This window comes from Pongo pygmaeus, chromosome 8 (genome assembly GCF_028885625.2).
Source record: "Pongo pygmaeus isolate AG05252 chromosome 8, NHGRI_mPonPyg2-v2.0_pri, whole genome shotgun sequence".
Classification (NCBI taxonomy): Eukaryota; Metazoa; Chordata; class Mammalia; order Primates; family Hominidae; genus Pongo; species Pongo pygmaeus.
Window position 1 is genome coordinate 102,222,355 of NC_072381.2, and position 20,801 is coordinate 102,243,155.

Below are 20,801 nucleotides of genomic sequence, written 5' to 3' on the forward strand. Positions count from 1 at the left end.
CTGTGGGATTTATTTATTTTTTTAAGTCAGATCGTTCTGAAAATATCTGATCTCCAGGGCCAAAATAGGCAGTATCTAGCAGTTTCTTCTCTTACCACTACCTCCCCACCCCCACAGCCCTACTCCAACCTTTTTTCGTCCCTAGTGTGGAAGAGAGGGGACCATAGCAATTTAGTGGAGTATATTTTAATTTTAGTAGGTAAATAATAAGCAGACATAGATACCTCCCATTTGTTTGAGTGGGTAGTTTGATTTTTTTAATGTCCTTGGAATAATTTTGATGGGAATTAAAGAGAGTTGAAAAACAATTGCTCCCTAACAATAAATGAAAAATCTGGAATCTAGGATATATCATATAGTATAGAAAAACCAGCTCTCTAATTACAGTGCAAATAACACAAACTAGAGATTACTGAAAATTATGGCTTAATACCAAGGCAAAGAAATCCCTTACATTACCATCTTCTTCTTATAGCCAGATAAACAAAATTACCATTTTCAGAGGCCATCATTTCTACCCCCTTACCTTCTGAATCCTTTTCTGTGGTTGTATTTGAGGTCAAGAATTGATACATGTGAGAGGGCCTTATGTGTCCAGCAGGATATAGTATTTTAAATTACGGGGTACCTTATCTTTTAAGCATGGGAGTGCTTTTTAACAATTAAATCACAAGCCTCTAGGTGACAGATTATGTTGCAAAATACACAGTGCCCCTAGCTACTAGGAATTCAGTAACACTTTTTATATTTACTTTATTGCAGTAATATTCCTATGCATTTGAAAAGTAGTGTGTATACTGAATGCACAAGACATTAATTTCTTCCCAGAGGCCACACTGAGAGTGCATATGGAGTCATAGACTCCTTGTTTGTAATAACCATTTGAGTTCCCAGTGAGGTCCATGGCAAACATTTTGGGAACTACTGCTTTAATCTATTATTTCTGGTATGTTGTATAAAGATACAGTCTGATTCCTGCTCTTGTCTTCCTTCTTACTCTCTTGACCCATAAAAAATTGCAAGATGGCAAAGATATTTTTAAATTATTCAGTAGATCATCAGTATTTGAGATAATAAGCCAGAAAAAAAGTTTTTGATTTTTTCATTTTCTACTTCTTTCACACTGGTAGAAGGACATAATAATTTAAACATTTGTGTACAAGTATATTTTTTTCTCTTTTTTTTGTATGTACAATCAGTGGGGTTTACGTTTATAAAGGAACCAGTGCATAGTTATTGTGGCGATGTTAAATACTTACAAAAGTCTTTTAAAAGTCTTATATCTTCTTTACAAAAGTCTTGTACCTTGTGTTTGTGTGATGTAGTTTTTCTCGGTAAAGATTTCATAAACTGTTAACTCAAAATCTGTTGTCTCAATTGGTATTTTGAAAAATGCTGTTTAGATTATTTTAGAAAGTTGTGGAAATTTTGAAGCAGTTTTTGACTCATTCATTGAGAAAAGTACCTTTTAAAATGGAGCCTGAGAGTTCGTACAAAGAGGTGTTTGGGATTTTGTAAAATGGTGAGAGAACCTGTGAATTTCCATTCCTTCATTGGTCTTGTTCTTGGATGTGCTCAGAATTTGTGTTGAATGTTAATCATTGACAGAAATGCAAATGCTCCTTTTAGATTTGTCATTGACACTCTTTTTCTAAGCATCCCTTCAATAGTAATCCAGGGTCCTTGAGAACTGGAAGAAAACACCATCTTTTTTTTTTATGCAAAGATTATTCAATACTAGAATGAATATTATTGTGGTAATGGATTTTGTTTTTATCCTTTCAGGGTTTGAAAGTATTCTTGAAGGGCTGTTTGGACCTGCATTATTAAAAGATCTCAGTTTATTTAAAGGTATTCAAAATATTTTTGGTATTTCAAATTCTTCCTGGTGCCATACATGATACCTTGGTGATTTAAGCCTCAGTCTCCTTTTTATTCACAGTTTCATGTGGGTTAAAGCTATATTAATGTAAGCATCTTTTTGTGTTTAGTTGATATTGTTAATATATGTATGAATAATGTATTAACTAGTGAGCAGTTAAGACTTCATAATTTAAGAGTTAAAAATTTTAAGACAAATATGGCCTAACTACTTAGGTTTTTGTTAAACAATATTTTTGAAATTAATTCTAATTTATTTTCCAAAAAAATCTCTTTTATGACTATTAATTTGTTACTATTTTTGCAGACTGTGAACCTGAAAGCATTTCTGATTGGACTTTTGATGAAAACTGTTTATTCTGTTGCTTGAGAAGAGATAAAGTAAAGGTAACTAAGAAGCCTGTGAAACTTTTATTTAGTGTAGTATTTTAAAGTTTTCATTTTTTAAAACATTGTGTTACTTTGTTGGAGGATTTGTAGGAAAAGGAAGGTATGGTTTTATACTTACTTATGAAGAGTTTGATAGTAATCCTGGGTTTTGCAGTTTAAATTATTTCCATCCTGTTGATTAGCCTATTAAGAAACCTATATCCTACCATGCATTTATTGTTGTTGTTGTTGTTTTGTTTTTTTGCTTTGTTTTTTTTATTTTGAGACGAAGTCTCGCTGTGATGCCCAGGCTGGAGTGAAATGGCACGATCTCGGCTCACTGCAGCCGCTGCCTCCTGGGTTCAAGCGATTCTCCTCCCTCAGTCCCGAGCAGCTGGTATTACAGGCGCCTGCCACCACACCAGCTAATTTTTGTATTTGTAGTAGAGATAGGGTTTTATCATATTGGCCAGGCTGGTCTTGAACTCCTAACCTCAAGTGATCTGCCTGCCTCAGCCTCCCAAAGTGCTGAAATTAGAGGCATGAGCCACCGCGCCCAGCCCATGCATTGTTTTATTTATATAGTTCACTAGGCAGAATAATTAATTAAGTCTCAAACTGTTGTGTTTATTTAAAAAATGAAATGCGTGGTAATTCAAGTAATGGGAGTTATTTTTAGTACAAAAAGAACAGTAATGTAGATCTGGATCAAGCAGTTATTAATTCATGTAGATTTATGATATACTATGGTTTCTACTTTAAGACACTTATTCATAATATCTGGGCATGACTATTTTTAATTGTATAAACTGGCTGAACCTTTGTGTATTTGTTGTTTTATTGCTTTGTTTTAAACATAAACAGAATTTTGTTAGAAAACATTTCACTTGTTGGAAACATTTATTAATAGTGGTTTACTACCATTTTTTTTTTCATGGTACATCCATTCCCTGTTTTAAAGCCTTGGAAATGCTTTCTTCTGCCCTATACACTCTTTTTTTTTTTTTTTTGGAGACAGAATCTCGCTCTGTCACCCAGGCTGGAGTGTGCAGTGGCGCGATCTCTGCTCACTGCAGGCTCCGCCCCCCGGGTTTACGCCATTCTCCTGCCTCAGCTTTCCAAGTAGCTGGGACTACAGGCGCCCGCCACCTTGCCTGGCTAATTTTTTGTATTTTTAGTAGAGACGGGTTTCACCGTGTTAGCCAGGATGGTCTCGATCTCCTGACCTTGTGATCCACCTGCCTCGGCCTCCCAAAGTGCTGGGATTACAGGCGTGAGCCACTGCGCCCGGCCTTCTTCTGCCCTATACACTCTTAACTTAAATCATTGACCAGATTTTATCAGTTTTTCCCTCATAATGAATTTCATTTTTTTTTTCATTTCCACAATCATTACTATAGTTCTCTCTTAGTTTCTTCAGTCTCTTAAATATTCCTACAAGGTTAAACTCCTCCCAACCCTTACCCCTCAAATGGTGTAGAAGTGTTACCTTATACTTAGCCTTTGATGACTTTCTCATTGTCTTCTGGATTCATTAGCCTAACAGTGCCTCAGTACCCTCCACATTTTAATCCACTTTTCTTTCTAATGATATCCCACTAGTCTTCTATACAGTTTTCTTTCAACTAAGCTATTTCTCTATAGCTAGAAATTCCTTTGCTTTTACTCTTAAGCCCCATCCTTCCTCTGCTTCTATTGCTGTTTCAGCCTTTCACACTGTTGTCAATATTATCTGTGCCAATTACTTGTCAGTTAATATTCTGCCTTATTTTGTTCATCCTTTTTCGTATTTGAATCTTTTGTTCCTGACTACATTGTCAACTGCTAAAAACTAGACAGACCATGCTGTATGCTTCCTTGTACCCCTGCATATAACCATTGTATCACTATTTATCTGTGTTGGCAAGTTGCTTTAAAATTTGAAAGCCAACGTATAGCCAACTTAAGTGCTTCTTAATGTTCTTCTTTTATGGCTTCTTTTTCTTGTTTTCTACATGAAAAAGTTGTTGCTCTATTTGGAATGGTCTGTTTTTGTTGAATTGAGGAAGAAGGTGTTTTAAAATTTAATCTGGCTCCGAAAAGAGAGACTAGAAAAGAAAGCAACATTGTTTTGAGTTAAACTTCCAGTGAAATTGAAGTTCATAATTTTAAACTCTGTGTATGTGTGTGTGTGTGTGTGTGTGTGTGTGTGTGTGTGTGTGTGTGTGTGTGTGTGTGTGTGTGTGTCTGGTGGCTCTTTATTGAGCAAGCCATTTAATAGGAATTTTTGAAGAATAAAAAGAAGAAACAGTTACGAATTTTTTTTTTTCAGGTTAGGATGAGGAAGAGAGCCATTCTATGCTTGGTAGTTGTATATAGTATATTCTTGTAATATGATTGAGAGTTTTCCTTTGCTGTATGAGGGTAAAATATTATATGAATTTTTTTTAAGAGACAGGGTCTCACTGTGTTGCCCAGGCTGGACTTAAGTGATCCTGCTTCTTCAGCCTTCCAAGTAGCTAGGACTCCAGGTACATGCCACCACACCCGGCTTGTGTGAATATTTTTAGAAGAACATACAGATAGAGAAAGTCATGAAATGGTGAAGCACTTAAAACTACTTGTTTTACTGTTTGTAGTTCTACAGTTTTTAGTTGGTTTTCTAAATAGAAATAATTTTTCCATTTGACAGCTCAGCTGGTTCTGGGAAAGCTGTTTTTCTCCGTTAGATACTATATCCTGTCTTTGGCATTTATTATTTTCGGAGACAGTCATACATCTGTAATGGAAAATAGGAAAAGAGAAAGCCTATATCATGTGAATTGTCAGATTTACAGTATTTCTTTAGTTGTGTTAGACTTAAAGTGTTTATATTGGAACTCTTTGCAGTCACTTGGAGCATCTTGTCTGAGAAGGACTAGAGTCTGGAAATTAAATCTTTTTTTGTTTTTGTTTTTTGGAAATGTATTATATCTGTTGGACTGAGGCTTGCATTTTAAGGCTGGCTTAAGATTCTAAAATAGAAAGAACTATCTGGAGAATATGGTAATAGCCAATAGGTGGCAGCATAGAGCATGGTATTGGAATCTTGAGTTTGAGATTGGCGTGGTGAGATAATCTAGGTAGTATTTGGAAAAGTACTTAGAAATATTGACCTGATATTTGGGAAACAGCAGTTACGCATACTTTTAGCTAGTTGGATTTTCAGTAAATACTAAATCTGTAGAATGGATAAAGCAAATACATTATTATATTTACCTTTAAAAATACATAGGTGAAAAATATGAAGTAGCCTCTTTGGGAAGTAGAACAGGGATTCACCTAGAGATTAGTAAAAATTTTTGAACTACACTTCAGGATCGTGCAGAAGTTAGAGAATGTAATTGTAAGGGAAAGGCAACTAACATGTTCTGAGCATCTACTATGTGCCAGTTATTTTTACATGTTCCCTTTTTTTTTTTTTTTTTGAGACAGGGTCTTGCTCTGTTGCCCAGGCTGGAGTGCAGTGGCATGATCTTGGCTCACTGCAGCCTCTGCCTCCTGGGTTCAAGCGATTCTCATGCCTTAGGCTCCCGAGTAGCTGGAACTACAGGCGTGCACCAACATGCCCAGCTAAGTTTTGTATTTTTAGTAGAGACAGGGTTTCACCATGTTGGCCAGGCTAGTCTTGAACCCCTGACCTCGAGTGATCCACTCGCCTCAGCCTCCCAGAGTGCTGGGATTACAGCGTGAGCCACCACGCCCTGCTGCTCCTGTTTAATCTTCAAAACAATCCTATAAAGTTGATTAAAGGCATCCTAGTTTTATAAAGAAAGAAAAGGAAAGGGTCAGAGATGTTCAGTTATGGGCAAAATTACATAGCTGGGATTTGATCCATGTTTTTAGAATATATGCATTTTGATAACAGGAGCAGGAACATGGAAAGTGGAGAGCAAGAATTAAGTAGGTCTTGGAATTCAGTTGGAAAGAGGGAGGGAATCCTCAGTTGGAAATTTCTCAGTTGGAAAGACGGAAAGTGTATTTGAAATGACCAATTCTAGCTGTGTTAGGAATCTGTGAGTGAATGACTGACTGACTGCCTCAGTTACCTGCTTACTTCTTTTCTTCCTCCCATTTTCTGTTTTATGGGCACAAAGTAGGCACTCTAAAATACTTACTAAATGAGTGACTAAGAAGTCAGGAGGCTTAATAAACTTGGAAAATTATAATAGCTGTTTTGAGTGTTTACATATATACACAATTCTCTGTGTACTGCTTATTCATGAGGCTTTTCTTTTTTTTTTTTTTTTTTTTTTTTTTTTTTGAGATAAAGTCTCACTCTGTTGTGCAGACTGCAGTACAGAGGCATGATCTCGGCTCACCGCACCCTCCACCTCCCTGGTTCAAGCAATTCCCCTACCTCAGCCTCCCGAATAGCTGTTATTACAGCACATGCCACCACGCCCGGCTAATTTTTTTGTATTTTTAGTAGAGACGGGGTTTCACCATGTTGGTCAGGATGGTCTCAAACTCCTGACCTCAGGCAGTCCACCTGCTTCGGCCTCCCAAAGTGTGATAACAGGCGTGAGCCACTGCACCCGGCCTTCTTTAACCTTTCTTTAAGCTTCAAATTTTTAAATTAATTTTAGCCTTATAAAGCAACTGCAAAAAGAATTCCTGTATATTCTTTAACCAGATTCTCCAAATGTTAGCATGTTATGTAACCACAGTACAATTATAAATTCAGGAAATTAACAATGATACAATAGTATAATCTGCAAACCTTTGCGAATTTGCCAGTTATCCCTCTAGTGTCCTTTATCTGGTCCAAGATCCAGTCCAGGATTACAGTCTGACTGATGTTGTATCATTCTTTGTGTATCATGTCAGAAAGCACATGGTGATGTTTACTTCGATCACTTAGTTAAGGTGCTGTCTGCCTCTTTTCTCTAAGGTTTCTTTTTCTTTCTTTCTCTTTCTTTCTTTCTTTATTTCTTTCTGTCTGTCTGTCTCCTTTTTGTAGTTAATGGGTACATTGTTGGGGGGAGGTACTTTGAGGTTTTGTAAATATCCTCTTTTTTTTAATTATACTAGTTTTTCATACACTGATTTTAGCATCCATTGATGAACATTGCCTGAAAAAAATATTACTGTGGTGTTGACTAAATGGTTTTCTACTTCCATTATTTCTTCTACATTTATGAGTTGGAATTCTACTGTAAGGAAGAACTTCTCTTTTCTCCCCGTTTATGTTGTTGTTTTAATATATCAGTACGAACTCATGGATTCTTATTTCATTCTGTGGATTATAATTCATTGCAGTCCTTGTAAACTTCGCAGTTCAAATTATCCTAGGCCATTTAGAGCCCTTTGAAGTTGGCTTTTGTGTCCTTTTGACATCTTTCTTTTTTTAAAGCACTTTTTTTTTTACTTTTTGGCATTAAAAGATGTTCCAGTCTTAACATGTACTTTCCCTGTCCCGGCCCTGGATTTCTCCAAAATACTCTAGTTCCTTTTAATCAGAGAACTGTGTAAGAATTCAAGGTGTGGGTACTAGGTGTATGTACTCTTGGTACTAGAGTGTCATTGCTTTGAAACATGTATGTTTACTAAAATACATGTGTAGCTATGTTATTTTATATATCAATGAAAAACCATCCACTGAGATTTTTTGATTACAGATATGTGTGATAGTATGAAGAGCTAATCCAGTAGTAGTGAGAGGGTGGGGGAGAGATGAGAAATTACTTTTAGTAGTTAATTCTTAAAAACAGACTGCTTCAGTGATCAGTCTGTTCTTGTGTATGGCTGGGATAGAGATAGCTGTTGTAAAGTACAGGTAACATGGGTGATTCACTAAGGATGATGGGAGAGTAGGATGTTATACCAAAATATAAAATTAGTTTATGCACTTAGGTTTAAGACTAAAGTAAGTTTAGTATTTGATTGGCATATTAGGAGAATGTTTTAAGAAGTTAGAACTTGAGGCTGGGTGCAGTGGCTTACGCCTGTAATCCCAGCACTTTGGAAGGCCTCAGGCAGGCAGATCACTTGGGGCCAGGAGTTTGAGACCAGCCTGGCCAACATGGCAAAACCCCATCTCTACTGAAAATACAAAAAATTTAGCTGACTGTGGTGGCCCATGCCTGTAATTCCAGCTACTTGAGAGGCACAAGAATCGTTTGAACCTAGGAGCTGGAGGTTGCAGTGAGCTGAGATCATGCCTGGGCGACACAGAAAGACTGTCTGGAAAAAAAAAAGAAGTTAGAACTTGATCTGTGTTTTTGAAGAATATATAAGTCTGGATGAGCAGAGATGAAAGGGCACATCCTGGTTGGAACAGGGCATTTATTTTTGGAAGTAACCAGTGATATGGTTGGAGCCAGATGATAGATACCTTTCAGTGCCCAGCTAGCTCAGGAGTCATGTAACTAGATCTTTTTCATTGTATCAGCATATTTTGCTGAATGTTTCTTAATTTCTTCCAGTTCGTGAATATGCATTAAGTTTGGTTATATCCCTTTAACATTTTAGTTTTTATTGCTATTTTATTTTATTTTATTTTGAGACGGAGTCTTGCTCTTGTTGCCCAGGCTAGAGTATAGTGGCGCCATCTTGGCTCACTGCAACCTCCACCTCCCAGATTCAAGCGATTCTCCTGCCTTAGCCCGCCGAGTAGCTGGGATTACAGGTGTCCACCACCATGCCTGGCTAATTTTGTATTTTTAGTAGAGATGGGGTTTCACCATGTTGGTCAGGCTGGTCTCGAACTCCTGACCTCAGGTGATCCGCCTGCCTCGGCCTCCCAAAGTGCTGGGATTACAGGCGTGAGCCACCGTGCCTAGCCTTTATTGCTATTTTAATACATTGAAAGTTGTTTTTTTCCCAAGCCAAACTGTATCCATCTTTATTAAAGATACTTTTGATAAACAATTGTAGTATTTCAGGTAGGACATGGGGAGACAGTCGTTAACAGTACAGAAGAACTTTCAAACTCCCTTCTTCAGTGGACTACCAAAAATCAGGAAGCCACTATAAAACCGAATGAAGCCTTCATCTAATGCTCTGAACGGGGAAAGTTTAGAGTGAGGGTTGACAACTTTTCAAGGGCTGACACTGACTTTAAGGAAGTGAAATGAAAATGGCAGTATTTATCTGAAGATCCACAATCTAGAAATGGAACCACTGCTCTTTTGAGGGGTGCCATCTCAGTGGCATCACTGGGAAGTCCAGGTTGCTTGACACACTGGTAACCAATTATTGGGGGTCAGGTCCCAACAGATGTCTGGATTTAAGGGAGTTAAGTCTGTGTTGAAAGGTGGAAAGGGAGAGGACGACATAAAAATGCATTTGTTTTTCTATACCACAAGGCTTTTGTGCCACGGTGCCCACGTGTATCAAAGTCAGGGAATCCCACCTCCTGGGAGCCAAGAGGAAGTCTCTCAAAACTAGAAGGGAAAGGTGTTTTCCCCGCAGCAGCCTGGCTTCAGAGACATTCTGTTAGTGAACTATGCCCCTTCCCCCAAAAACGACAATGAAGTATTCTGTGTGCTCACAGCATAGCTTTAAAAAATATGTAAGTGAATAAGCCGGGCGCGGACGCTCATGCCAGCACTTTGGGAGGCCGAGGCAGACGGATCACAAGGTGAAGAGATCGAGACCATCCTGGCCAACATGGTGAAACCTTGTCTCTACTAAAAATACAAAAAAATTAGCCGGGTGTGGTGACATGCGCCTGTAGTCCCAGCTACTTGGGAGGCTGAGGCAGGAGAATCACTTGAACCCAGGAGGCGGAGGTTGCAGTGAGCCGAGATTGCGCCACTGCATTCCAGCCTGGGGAGAGAGCAAGACTCCGTCTCCTAAATAAATAAATAAATAAATAATTAAAACAAAACAAATTTCTGCATTTTTATGAAACTTGGTAAAAAATAGAATTTCAAACTATACAGTCACCAGAAGTACACAGTTATCAAAAATGCACACACTTCTCTCGGCATCTGCAGCACCTTCAGCTTTCTGTGCCTGGTCTGATTTGGCATTTCCCGTTTTCTACAGGGTTATTCACCTCTTTGCCAGCTTCAGCTTTTTCCTTTTTCCCTTTGGGTACCTTCTCTCCCTCCTCTGCAGGGCCCTTTTGAAGCTTGGGCTCTGGCTTTGGAGGAGCAAGGTTAGCAGACAACCTTGCATATCTTCTCTGTGGTTCATCCTTTACCTTGGCATTATCTCCTTTAGCATCCCCTTCAGCCTTTCTTTAGGCATATTGGCAGCGACGGCAGCAGGATGTAGGTGCTAGGCGCAGGATGCAGTGGTGCGTGGCCTTTGGTAGTCTAAGGGTCATTCTCACCTCTTCTTCACACTGTTCCCATTGAAAGTTTTTATTTATTTATTTATTTATTTAGAGACGGAGTCTCGTTCTGTTGCACTCAGGCTGGAGTGCAGTGGCGCAGTCTGGGCTCACTGCAAGTTCTGCTTCCCGGGTTCACCCAATTCTCCTGCCTCAGCCTCCTGAGTAGGTGGGACTACAGGTGCCCGCCACCACTCCCGGCTAACTTTTTGTATTTTTAGTGGAGATGGGGTTTCACCTTGTTAGCCAGGATGGTCTCGATCTCCGGACCTCGTGATCCACCTGCCTCAGCCTCCCAAAGTGCTGGGATTACAGGTGTGAGCCACTGCACCCGGCCCCTTGAAAGTTTATATTAAGAGCAAGCAGATGATCAATCTAGTTGTTACTTTTATATTGTATTCTTCAACATGTATTTATGTTGAATATGTTACTTTGGGCATATTCAAACCTGCTCAATGTGACTTGCCTGTCATCTTACACCAGAATGCTACAAATCAATAAGTATTTACCTGTGATATAAAAGGAACTATGGAAGAAAAAATTTCAATATAGTTTCTATCAGGAGTGAGAAAGAAACACATATGAGATATTTAAAGGATATATATATTTATTTATTTTTTTGAGACGGAGTCTTGCTGTGTCTCCCAAGCTGGAGTACGGTGGCACAATCTTAGCTTGCTGCAACCCTCACCTCCTGGGTTCAAGCAATTCTCGTGCCTCAACCTCCTGAGTAGCTGGGACTACAGGCGCACGCCACCTCACCCAACTAATTTTTGTATTTTTAGTAGAGATGGGGTTTCACCACGTTGGCCAGGCTGGTCTTGAACTCCTGACCTCAAGTGATCTGCCTGCCTTGGCTTCCCAAAGTGCTGGGATTACAGGCGTGAGCCACTGTGCTCAGCCTCTATGTGAGATTTAAATAGAATGCAGAGTTAAATTGATATCACAAATTAATATGTGTTAATTAGGTGCTCAGTTAATTGTATAAATCTAAATTGCTGGGTCTAACCTTGCTAAATTTCCAGAGATGTTTGGTATAGATTATTTAGGATTAAAGAAAACTGCTTGATATGAATCAGTGCTCAGTAAGAGATTCCATGAAATATCAAAGAGTTTATTTTTTCTCTCCCAATTTGTAGAGTTGTTTGCAAAAAACACAGGCAAGGAGAAATCATTAATTGGTGACTGCTCTGTTCAGTTTTATGTGGTCAGAGTCAATGAATAGACTAATCATTTGGCAGGTTTATTAAATATGTGGTTCTGTGTTTGGCCAGAGAGGATAACAGAAAAGTAAAAGACCTGGTCCCCTCTTGGCTTGTGGAATATTGGGGAAACTGTGAGTGGCAAAAGCAATTAGACTTGTAATCTATAAGGAGATTTAAATCATCCATCCTGTGCATCCAGAACCAGAGTTCTCATATATGCAGGGAACATTAAAAGTAAAATCCCATGCTCATTCCCATATGTAATATTTTAGAGATAGTGGCTAATACAAGAAAATATAAGTACTGTAGCAGTTTGAGAGGTGCAGTAGATGACACTGGAGTTGCTTAATCTAAAAGATAGAACTCAAACTGAACTTTAAAAGGATCTGTGTGTGTTTTAGAGTGGTTGGTTTGGTACTTGTTTTTAGGATGTAGTACAGAAGGATTTACGTCGAGAAAATTATGGGAGGGTCTTACAATAATTCAGAAAATGAAACTGTTCTAGAGTCATGGCTGTGAAGATGCATAAGGAAGAGATGTGCGTAGAGAATCTGGAATAAAGAGTTGTCGAAGCTTAGTGATTACGTAAATATATAAATAAGGGAGAGGAAAGTGATACTGACGTTAGGCTTCCACCCCAGATGGCTTGGCATGATGAATTAAAAGTCAATTAGAAGTCAAGAAGAGAGAAGGGAAAGTTTTGGTGCAGTGGCCAGTTTTATGAGGAGAGAATGGAGATAGCTCAAAGCATTCTGAGGTGAGAGTGAACATTTAATTGGAAGTGTCCAGTAGACAGGGTTGTGGGAAATGAGTTGAAATAAAAGGTCTGGGGTGAAGATATATTGGAGAGGGTTTCTGAAAACATTATTGGATTATTTGAGCAAACGAAGTTTCTGAGGAGTAAAGCACAAAATACTGAGTTTTATAGAAGACCTTCATTTTAGGAAGTAAGAATCAGATTAAAAATAAGATAGAGTCATAAAATAAATGAGTTACCCATTTTGTATCAGTTGTCTTCCTGGCCCCATATTCTATAATGACTGGGGGGATGGGTTGTCATGTTTGTCAAACTAACGTGGACTCCTGTACCATTTCCCAGAATGGACCTCAGATGGGTTGAGCAAGTACCCTCAAAACATACTACAATGGGCTTTGAGAGAATAGGTTCTCAAGAATTCTGGTTGTGAGGGACAGACTATAAGTCTGACAGCATTGATGAATATGTGGGTGTTGGTGGGAGTTAAGAAATGAGTATACGCTACTAGCTTGAAAAGTTGTCAGTGAAAGGAATGATGAAAACAGCACCATAGAAGAATAGGCAAAGGATTTAAGTAAAGATTTTGGGAGCTAAAGGGAGAAGCTTAAGTACTGTACTCATAGAAGAAGCTGAGATGAAGAAATTGAAACTTAAAAGGAGGGAACAGTTGGAAAAGGCAAGATTGTAAGAGAACCAACAAGATATTAGTTACTGAACATTGGTAGGAGATTCCTACTGGAATTAGAATACAGTCAGTGTAACTTCAGGAGTTACAGTTGGTAGGAATTAAATGAGGCATGAATGCCTGAATATAAGAACCGTGGCCAACTGACTTTGCCCTCACAGTGAGAGCAGTGACTGGTGAGAAACTCTCAGATATGAAGGCATTGTTTAACACAATAGTAAGGTGGAATAGGCTGTAATAACTGTACTTCTCTCATCTGCAGCACTGCTCAAAGTTTTCTAGTTACACCAGCAACAAAAAAGGGTAAAGTTTCAGGAAAAATAATAAGATTTCCTTATCTCTAGCAGTGCGTTAAGTATAAAAAACTACTGAAGTCTAGATATTAAACAAAATCTTATTTTTGTATTTTATATTTTGTCGGTGTAAAAACCATGAGGCAGTTGGAATGTATACACATTGCGGTACCTTTCAACTCTAAAATTATGTGATTCTCTGAAAATCTGTTTTCGATAGCTTGCTTAAGGAGATTCTTAGAATTAATCAGTGATCTGAGTAAGTTTAGAATATGCCTACTTATATAAAAATTAGGGTTAGAGTTACATAGAGCCTTAGTGTTTCATTTGAATGTCTTAATAGAGTCAGTATTTTCTTTCTTTCTGCCCATGAGTGTAGGTCTCACTTTTTTCTTTCCTTTCTTACGAACTGGTATTTGCACATTAGACTTTCTTTGTTCTTTCCCCTCGATTATGAAAGCTTGTATTTATTCTGCTTCTCTTCCCCTCTTCCTCTTTTATTAGGTCTCCATCTTTTTTGAAATTATTTGCATTTTCTTCATGGATTGTACCTTTTTATTTTATTTTTTTAAGTTACAGTAAAATATACATAACATTTACTATCAACCATATTTAGGTGTACAAGATGAGTAGTTAAGTACTTGCATTGTTGTGCAACCAGTCTCCAGAACTCTTCATCTTGTAAAATGGAAACTCTGTCCATTAAACAGTAACTCTCCCATTTCCTCCTCTCTTTAGCCCCTGGCAACCGCTATTCTACTTTTTGTCTCAATGAGTTTGCTTATTCCAGATATATAAGTAGAATCATATAGTATTTGTCATTTTGTGACTGACTTGTTTTGCCTAAGATAGTGTCCTTATATTTTTCTATATTGTTGTATGTGTCAGAATTCCTTCATTTTTAAAGCAGAACAATATTCCACTTACGTATGTATCCCATTTTGTTCATCCATCCATCAGTGGACCGTTGGGTTGCTTTCACCTCTTAGCTGTTATAAATAATTCTGCTATGAACATATGGGTATATAGATACCTCTTTGAGATCCTGCTTTCAGTTCTTTTTTGTGTATACCTAGAAATGGAATTGTTGGATCATATGGTAATCCTGTTTTTAAGTTTTTGAGGAATTACCAGACTTTGCCGCATCAGCTGCACCATTTTACGGTGCTACCAGCAGGGCTAAAGGGTTCCAATTTTTCCGCATTGTTGCCCTCATTTGTTTTCTTCTGTGGGTGTATTTTTTTTTTAATAGTAGCCATGCTAATGAACGTGAAGTAGTATCTCATTGAGGTTTTGGTTTGCAGTTCCCTAGTGATTCCTAGTGTTGAACAGCCTTTCGTGTGATTGTTGGTCATTTGTATATCATGTTTAAAGAAATGTCTTGTTCAAGTTCTTTGCCCATTTTCGAATTGGGTTGTTTCTTGTTAAATTGTAGTTCTTCATTCATATATATATATATATATACACACACACACATACGGGGGTGGCGGGCGGGAGACAGGATGTTACTCTGTTGCCCAGGCTGGAGTACAGTGGTGCAAACACTGCTTGCTGCAGCCGTGACCTCCTGGGCACATGTAATCCTCCTGCCTCAGCCTCCCAAGCAGCTGAGACCACAGGCACTTGCCACCACACCTGGCTAATTTTTAATTTTTTGTGGAGATGGGGCCTTGTCATGTTGCCCAGGCTGGTCTTGAACTCCTAGACTCAAGAACTCCTAGAATCCTAGAACTCCTAGGCTCATGCTGTCCTTCCTCCTTGGCCTCCCAAAGTGCTGGGATTACAGGTGTGAGCCACCACCCCAGCCTATATGTTCTTAATATTAACCCCATATCAGATATATAATTTGCAGATTATCTCCCATTTATAATTTATTTTTTCACTCTGTTGTGTCCTTTGATGCACAAAATTTAAAATTTTGATTTAATTCAATTTATCTATTTTTACTTTTGTTGTCTGTTCTTTTGGAGTTGTATACAGAAAATCATTGCCAGATCCAGTGTCGTGAAGCTTTCCGCCTGTTTTCTTCTAAAAGTTTTATAGTTTTAGCTCTTAAATTAGGTCTTCAATCTATTTTGAGTAAATTTTTATATACGGTGTATGGCAAGGATCCAGCTTCATTCTTTATTTAATTTTAATTTTAATATTAATTTTAATTTTTTGGAGACAGAGTTTCGCTCTATCTCCCAGGCTGGAGTGCAGTGGCACAATCTTGGCTCACCACAACCTCTGCATCCTGGATCCAAGCGATTCTTGTGCCTCAGCCATAAGGGTAGCTGGGATTACAGGTTCACGCCATCACACCTGGCTAATTTTTTTGTATTTTCAGTAGAGATGGGGTTTTACCATGTTGACCAGGCTGGTCTCAAACTCCTGGCCTCAAGTGATCCACCTGCCTTGGCCTCCCAAAGAGTGGGGATTACTGGTGTAAGCCACGGCCCCCAGCCCAGCTTCATTAGCAGCATGTGGATGCCCACATTTCCCAACACCAGTTGTTGAGAAGAATTGTTTCTCCCATTGAATGGTGTTGGTACCCTTGTAGGAAATCATCTGACCACATCTGAGCGTTTATTTCTGGACTATCTATTTCTGTTTCGTTAGTCTATGTGTCTGTCTGAATGTCTACTAGCACTACATTCTGGGAGGGATTACTGTAGCTTTGTAGTAAGTTTTGAAATCAGGAGGTGTCAAACCCAGAATGTTTTTCTTTTTCAATATTGTTTTGGCAATTTGGGATCTCTTGAAACTTCAGGGTGGATTTTTTTTCTGCCAGAAACGCCATTGGGATTTTGATAAGGATTGCATTAAATGTGTAGATCATTTTGGATTGTAGCAGCTAGTAATATTAAGTCTTTGCCTTTTTATTTCTTCTATATTTTTAAAAATAAAATTTCCTAAGTTTTTTTTTTCTAAATTTAAAATCAACAACTATATATTTCATTCTTACTACATCAAAAGCACCAGCCACTGTGGGATCAGTAAAGATGCTATAAGTGAAAGAAAGAAATTTTAGCCACAGATACTATTTTCAAGGAATTTACAGTCTGGTGGAGGAGATTAAAAATAGAAGTAAATACACACGTTAACGACTATTGCTGTCAGAATAGTAGAAAGTCGTATAGGAATTTAGAAAATGGCAAAATTACTCTCAGCCAGGCTTTATAATGCGATTGCCTCAAATATGCAGTTGGATATTCTTGCATTTGTAATAGTCTTAGCCAAAGTCATTATGAAGAGCAGATTGAAATTCAGGGAACCTTCTGACTGAGATTGGGCTGAGCATGAATATTGGGAGTAGTATAAACTTTGAATTTCCAACCAATAGAGGCATAAAGAAATGCTTGCTATTGTCTGTGGGGGTGGTTTGCTTTTTTCGTTTAATGTTGTTAAAAACTATACATATATAATGGATAAAACTATCAACAGCAAATGCTGATTGTAGATACTGGTCAATTAACTAGTGTAATGGTAATAATAGCCATTTGCTGCTTACCCTTTAGGCTTAATTTCTATGAGCAGTAATAATAATTATATATATTGACAAGAGTCATTTGTGGTAGGTTTGTACATTTTGAATGCCATATTTAACTCTTCAAGTGTGTCTAGTGTCAAACTTTTTGGTTGTCTATTCATTAACTTGATAGTCTGCTTAACAGTCAGTGGTAACGTTGACATATGGCAAAGATTATATTAAGCACAATTCATACTTTGTTTATGTAAAAAGCAATAATTTAAGCAAAGTAAGGTTTTCTGTTAGATAATTGACCTTAAAGTGTATAGACATTTAAATGGTGGAGACATTTCCCCTAAGACTTGTTGGCATTTAAAGTAACAAGATGTAGGAAAGTGGCATTTAAATCAATGAGTTGCATCATGTCAGCTCTTTTTAGCTCATGGCTTGAAATGTCAGTAGCAGATGTGGCTGTAGCTATAGGCCCATGGTCTGTCTGTTTGGGGAGTCTTTGCTAACATAATTATTAGAAAACCTGCATGTGTACACATGCTTTTAATTCCCAAATTTTCTATAGCCTATAGTATGAATTTAAAACAATATTACCTAAATTTGGAGAATCCAAGCACTGAGTTTAGATAGGGGTGGCATCAAAATGTCATCCTATTGTCACACTTCTGCAGTCTAGGCCATCCTACCCTTTCCTATTGAAACTGCATTCTATCCTCTGTTTCCTCTCTTGAGGTCTTACCTCTCAAATAGAAAATAAGTAACACTATGTAAGTAAGCGTCCTCCTCCTTTAATCTTATCACCCAAAACACATCTAAACTCACAAGGTGACAGATATTAGAGCTACAAAAGAAACTTTCAGAAATATTCATCTTTATTGTTAAAAATTTAACCATATTAACTATTTATTGCCCTAAGGACTAGAGTCCATGCTGACATAATTTTGTAGTTTTGTTTATTCAGTGATATCTTTGCTATTTCAGGGACCATTGGAGCTATTTCTGTTACAGTTCTTGGAGGAATCTAACAGTTCTCTTTATCAGGGGTCAGCAAACTAAGGCTTGTCACTAAATCTAGCCCACAGGCTGTTTTTATAATACCCACAAGCTAAAGAGTTGTAAGCAACTCAGAGTAAGCAACAGAGACTCTATCTGGCCTGTAAAACCTAAAATATTTACTCTCCGGCCCTTGAGATAAAATTGTGTACTCTGTTTTTAATATCTTCACCAGGTTCTCGAGATATTAAGAGAAGCCTGAAAGTCATTAACTTCCATATGCTGCTTTTATTCTCTTTCTCTTCATCCTCAAATCAGGTACCAGTACCTGTACCACAAACAAATATAAGTTAATGGCAGGACGGCTGGGATTATGGAGGAGAAGGTGGAGGAGAAACAAAGGGAACTGGCTCGTGGGAGAAAAGTAGGGCTCAGTCTTTGTCCACCTTACTTTTATTTTGAGACAGTTTCACTTTGTTACCCAGGCTGGAGTGCAATGACGCGATCTTGGCTCTCTGCAGCTTCAACCTCCTGGGCTCAAGTCATCCTCCAGCCTCAGCCCCACAAGTAGCTGGGACTGCAGGCGCATGCCTCTACGCCCAGCTAATTTGTTTTGTTTGTTTGTTTGTTTGTTTTTTGTGTTTTTTGTAGAGATGGGGTTTTGCCATGTTGCCCAGGCTGGTCTCAAAGTCCTGAGTTCAAGCGATCCACCCGCCTCAGCCTCCCAAAGTGCTGGGATTATAGGTGTGAGCTACTGCGCCCAGCCACTTTAAAAATTTTTTTATTTTGAAGTAATTTCACACTTACAGAAAAGTTGCAGGAATAGTACAAAAATACCTATATACCCTTCACCGAGATTCACCAGTTGTTATTTTGCCATGTTTGCCTTATTATTTAATCATTTTTGTTCTTTGTCGTAATTACTGCTTACAACGCAGGCATTTTCTTGAGCCATATGAAAGTAAGTTGTGGCCATCACACCCCTCAGACCTCTTTACTCTTAAATATTTCAGTGTGTATTTCCCTTTTTCCTAAGAACAAGGATATCTGCTTACTGAACCACACTGTATAGTTTCCAAAGTCAGGAAAGTTAACCCTGATATAATATTTCCTAATATATGAATCTTACTCAAATTTTACCGATTATCCCAGTGACTTTTATATTCTCCCTTCTTAGTTTAAAATCCAATTTAGCATCACTCATTGAATTTGATTTCCACTACTCTTTAGTCTCCTTTAGTCTAGAATGGTTCCTCAACCATTTTATTTATTTATTTATTTTCATTTTTATTTATTTATTTATTTATTTTTTGAGATGGAGCTTCACTGTTGCCCAGGCTGAAGTACGGTGGTGCAATCTCGGCTCACAGCAACCTCCGCATCCCGGGTTCAAGTGGTTCTCCTGCCTCAGCCTCCTGAGTAGCTGGGACTACAGGTGTGCACCACCATGCTCGGCTAATTTTTGTATTTTTAGTAGAGACGGGGTTTCACCATGTTGGCCAGGCTGGTCTTTTTTTTTTTTTTTTTTTTTGAGACAGAGTTTTACTCCTGTTGCCCAGGCTGGAGTGCAATGGCACAATCTCGGCTCACAGCAACCTCCGCCTCCCGGGTTCAAGCGATTCTCCTGCCTCTGCCTCCCGAGTAGCTGGGATTACAGGCATGCGCCACCACGCCCTGCTAATTTTGTATTTTTAGTAAAGACAGGGTTTCTCCATGTTGGTCAGGCTGGTCTCGAACTCCCGACCTCAGGTGATCCACCCGCCTCGGCCTCCCAAAGTGCTGGGATTACAGGCATGAGCCACTGGGCCCAGCCTTTTTATTTATTTTTAATGACAATGACATTTTTTAATAGGCTAGAACATTTATTTTGTAAAATTTCTCTTAATTTAGATTTTTCTGATGTTTCTTTATGATTAAGTTCATAATATTAAATAAGTGATAAATTATTAATTAAATAAGTGATATATCCTCCTTTATGCATCATATCATGAAGCATACAATGTCAGTTTAATCAGGTGATGTTAGCTTTGTTTTTACTTTATTTTATTTTATTTTTGTGTGTATGTGTGATGTTAACTTTGATCACTTGGTGAGTTGATGTCTGCCAGGTTTCTCCACTGAAATATTACTATTTTCCCCTTTATAATAAATAAGTTATTTGTGGGGAGATACTTTGAGGCTGTGTAAACATCTTATCTCATCAAACTTTGATCCATTTTAGTTTTAGTATCAGTGATAGTTTCTTGCCTAAATCAGTTGCTCTGATAGATGGAAAATGGTAATTTCTTAACCCCTTTTTTCTTGTATATTTTTTAGTTGGCTTTATACTTTGAGGAGGACCCGTCCCTTTCCTGTATCAGTTTGAAGTCAAGATTCTTATTCTGTGCAATAAGTTATCTGTTAATGTTTCGTATTTGGTCAGTGGAAGCCCCTTTCAGGCCACCTCCTGTGTCCTTTTGACATGTCCCAGGCTTTTTATGAGCACCTCTTACATTCTGTTACAAGATGTTCTAAGTTCATCTTGTCCTTTTCCTGCTCTAACAATGGAATCCATTTTTCTAAAGAGATCTGGTTCCTTTGGTGAGGACTTGTTGATACACATACCCCCTTTTTTTGCCCATCTGCATACAGCTTTATTCACAAACATCAGCCATTGGGCAGTAGCCTCCTTATCTTGATTTGTATTTTTTGGTGGTAGCAAAAATACTGAAATGTCATTAACTCATAGCCACTAACAGCATATCCTTTCAGAATACTGTGCAAAGAAATTTATGGAAAGTAAAATACATAGGTTTTCAACTTAAAAGTATGCTTGCTTTTTAGGGGAAAGATAAGTGAAGTTTTGAAAATAAT

At 38.1% G+C, this 20,801-nt stretch overlaps 1 protein-coding gene across 18 annotated transcripts in view; it reads left to right on the forward strand.

Annotated features, from left to right (window-relative positions):
• Nucleotides 1-20,801, forward strand: part of LCOR (ligand dependent nuclear receptor corepressor) — a 161,729-nt gene that overhangs the window by 74,268 nt on the left and 66,660 nt on the right. For 16 of the 18 annotated variants that reach the window (XM_054503631.2, XM_054503637.2, XM_063670046.1 and 13 more), the window contains 2 exons: nucleotides 1,786-1,851; nucleotides 2,189-2,268. The exons of the other annotated variants lie outside the window; for them this stretch is intronic. In XM_054503631.2, coding sequence (XP_054359606.1) covers nucleotides 1,786-1,851; nucleotides 2,189-2,268 — 146 coding nt within the window. The remainder of the gene's footprint in view (nucleotides 1-1,785; nucleotides 1,852-2,188; nucleotides 2,269-20,801) is intronic. 18 annotated transcript variants of the gene reach the window in all.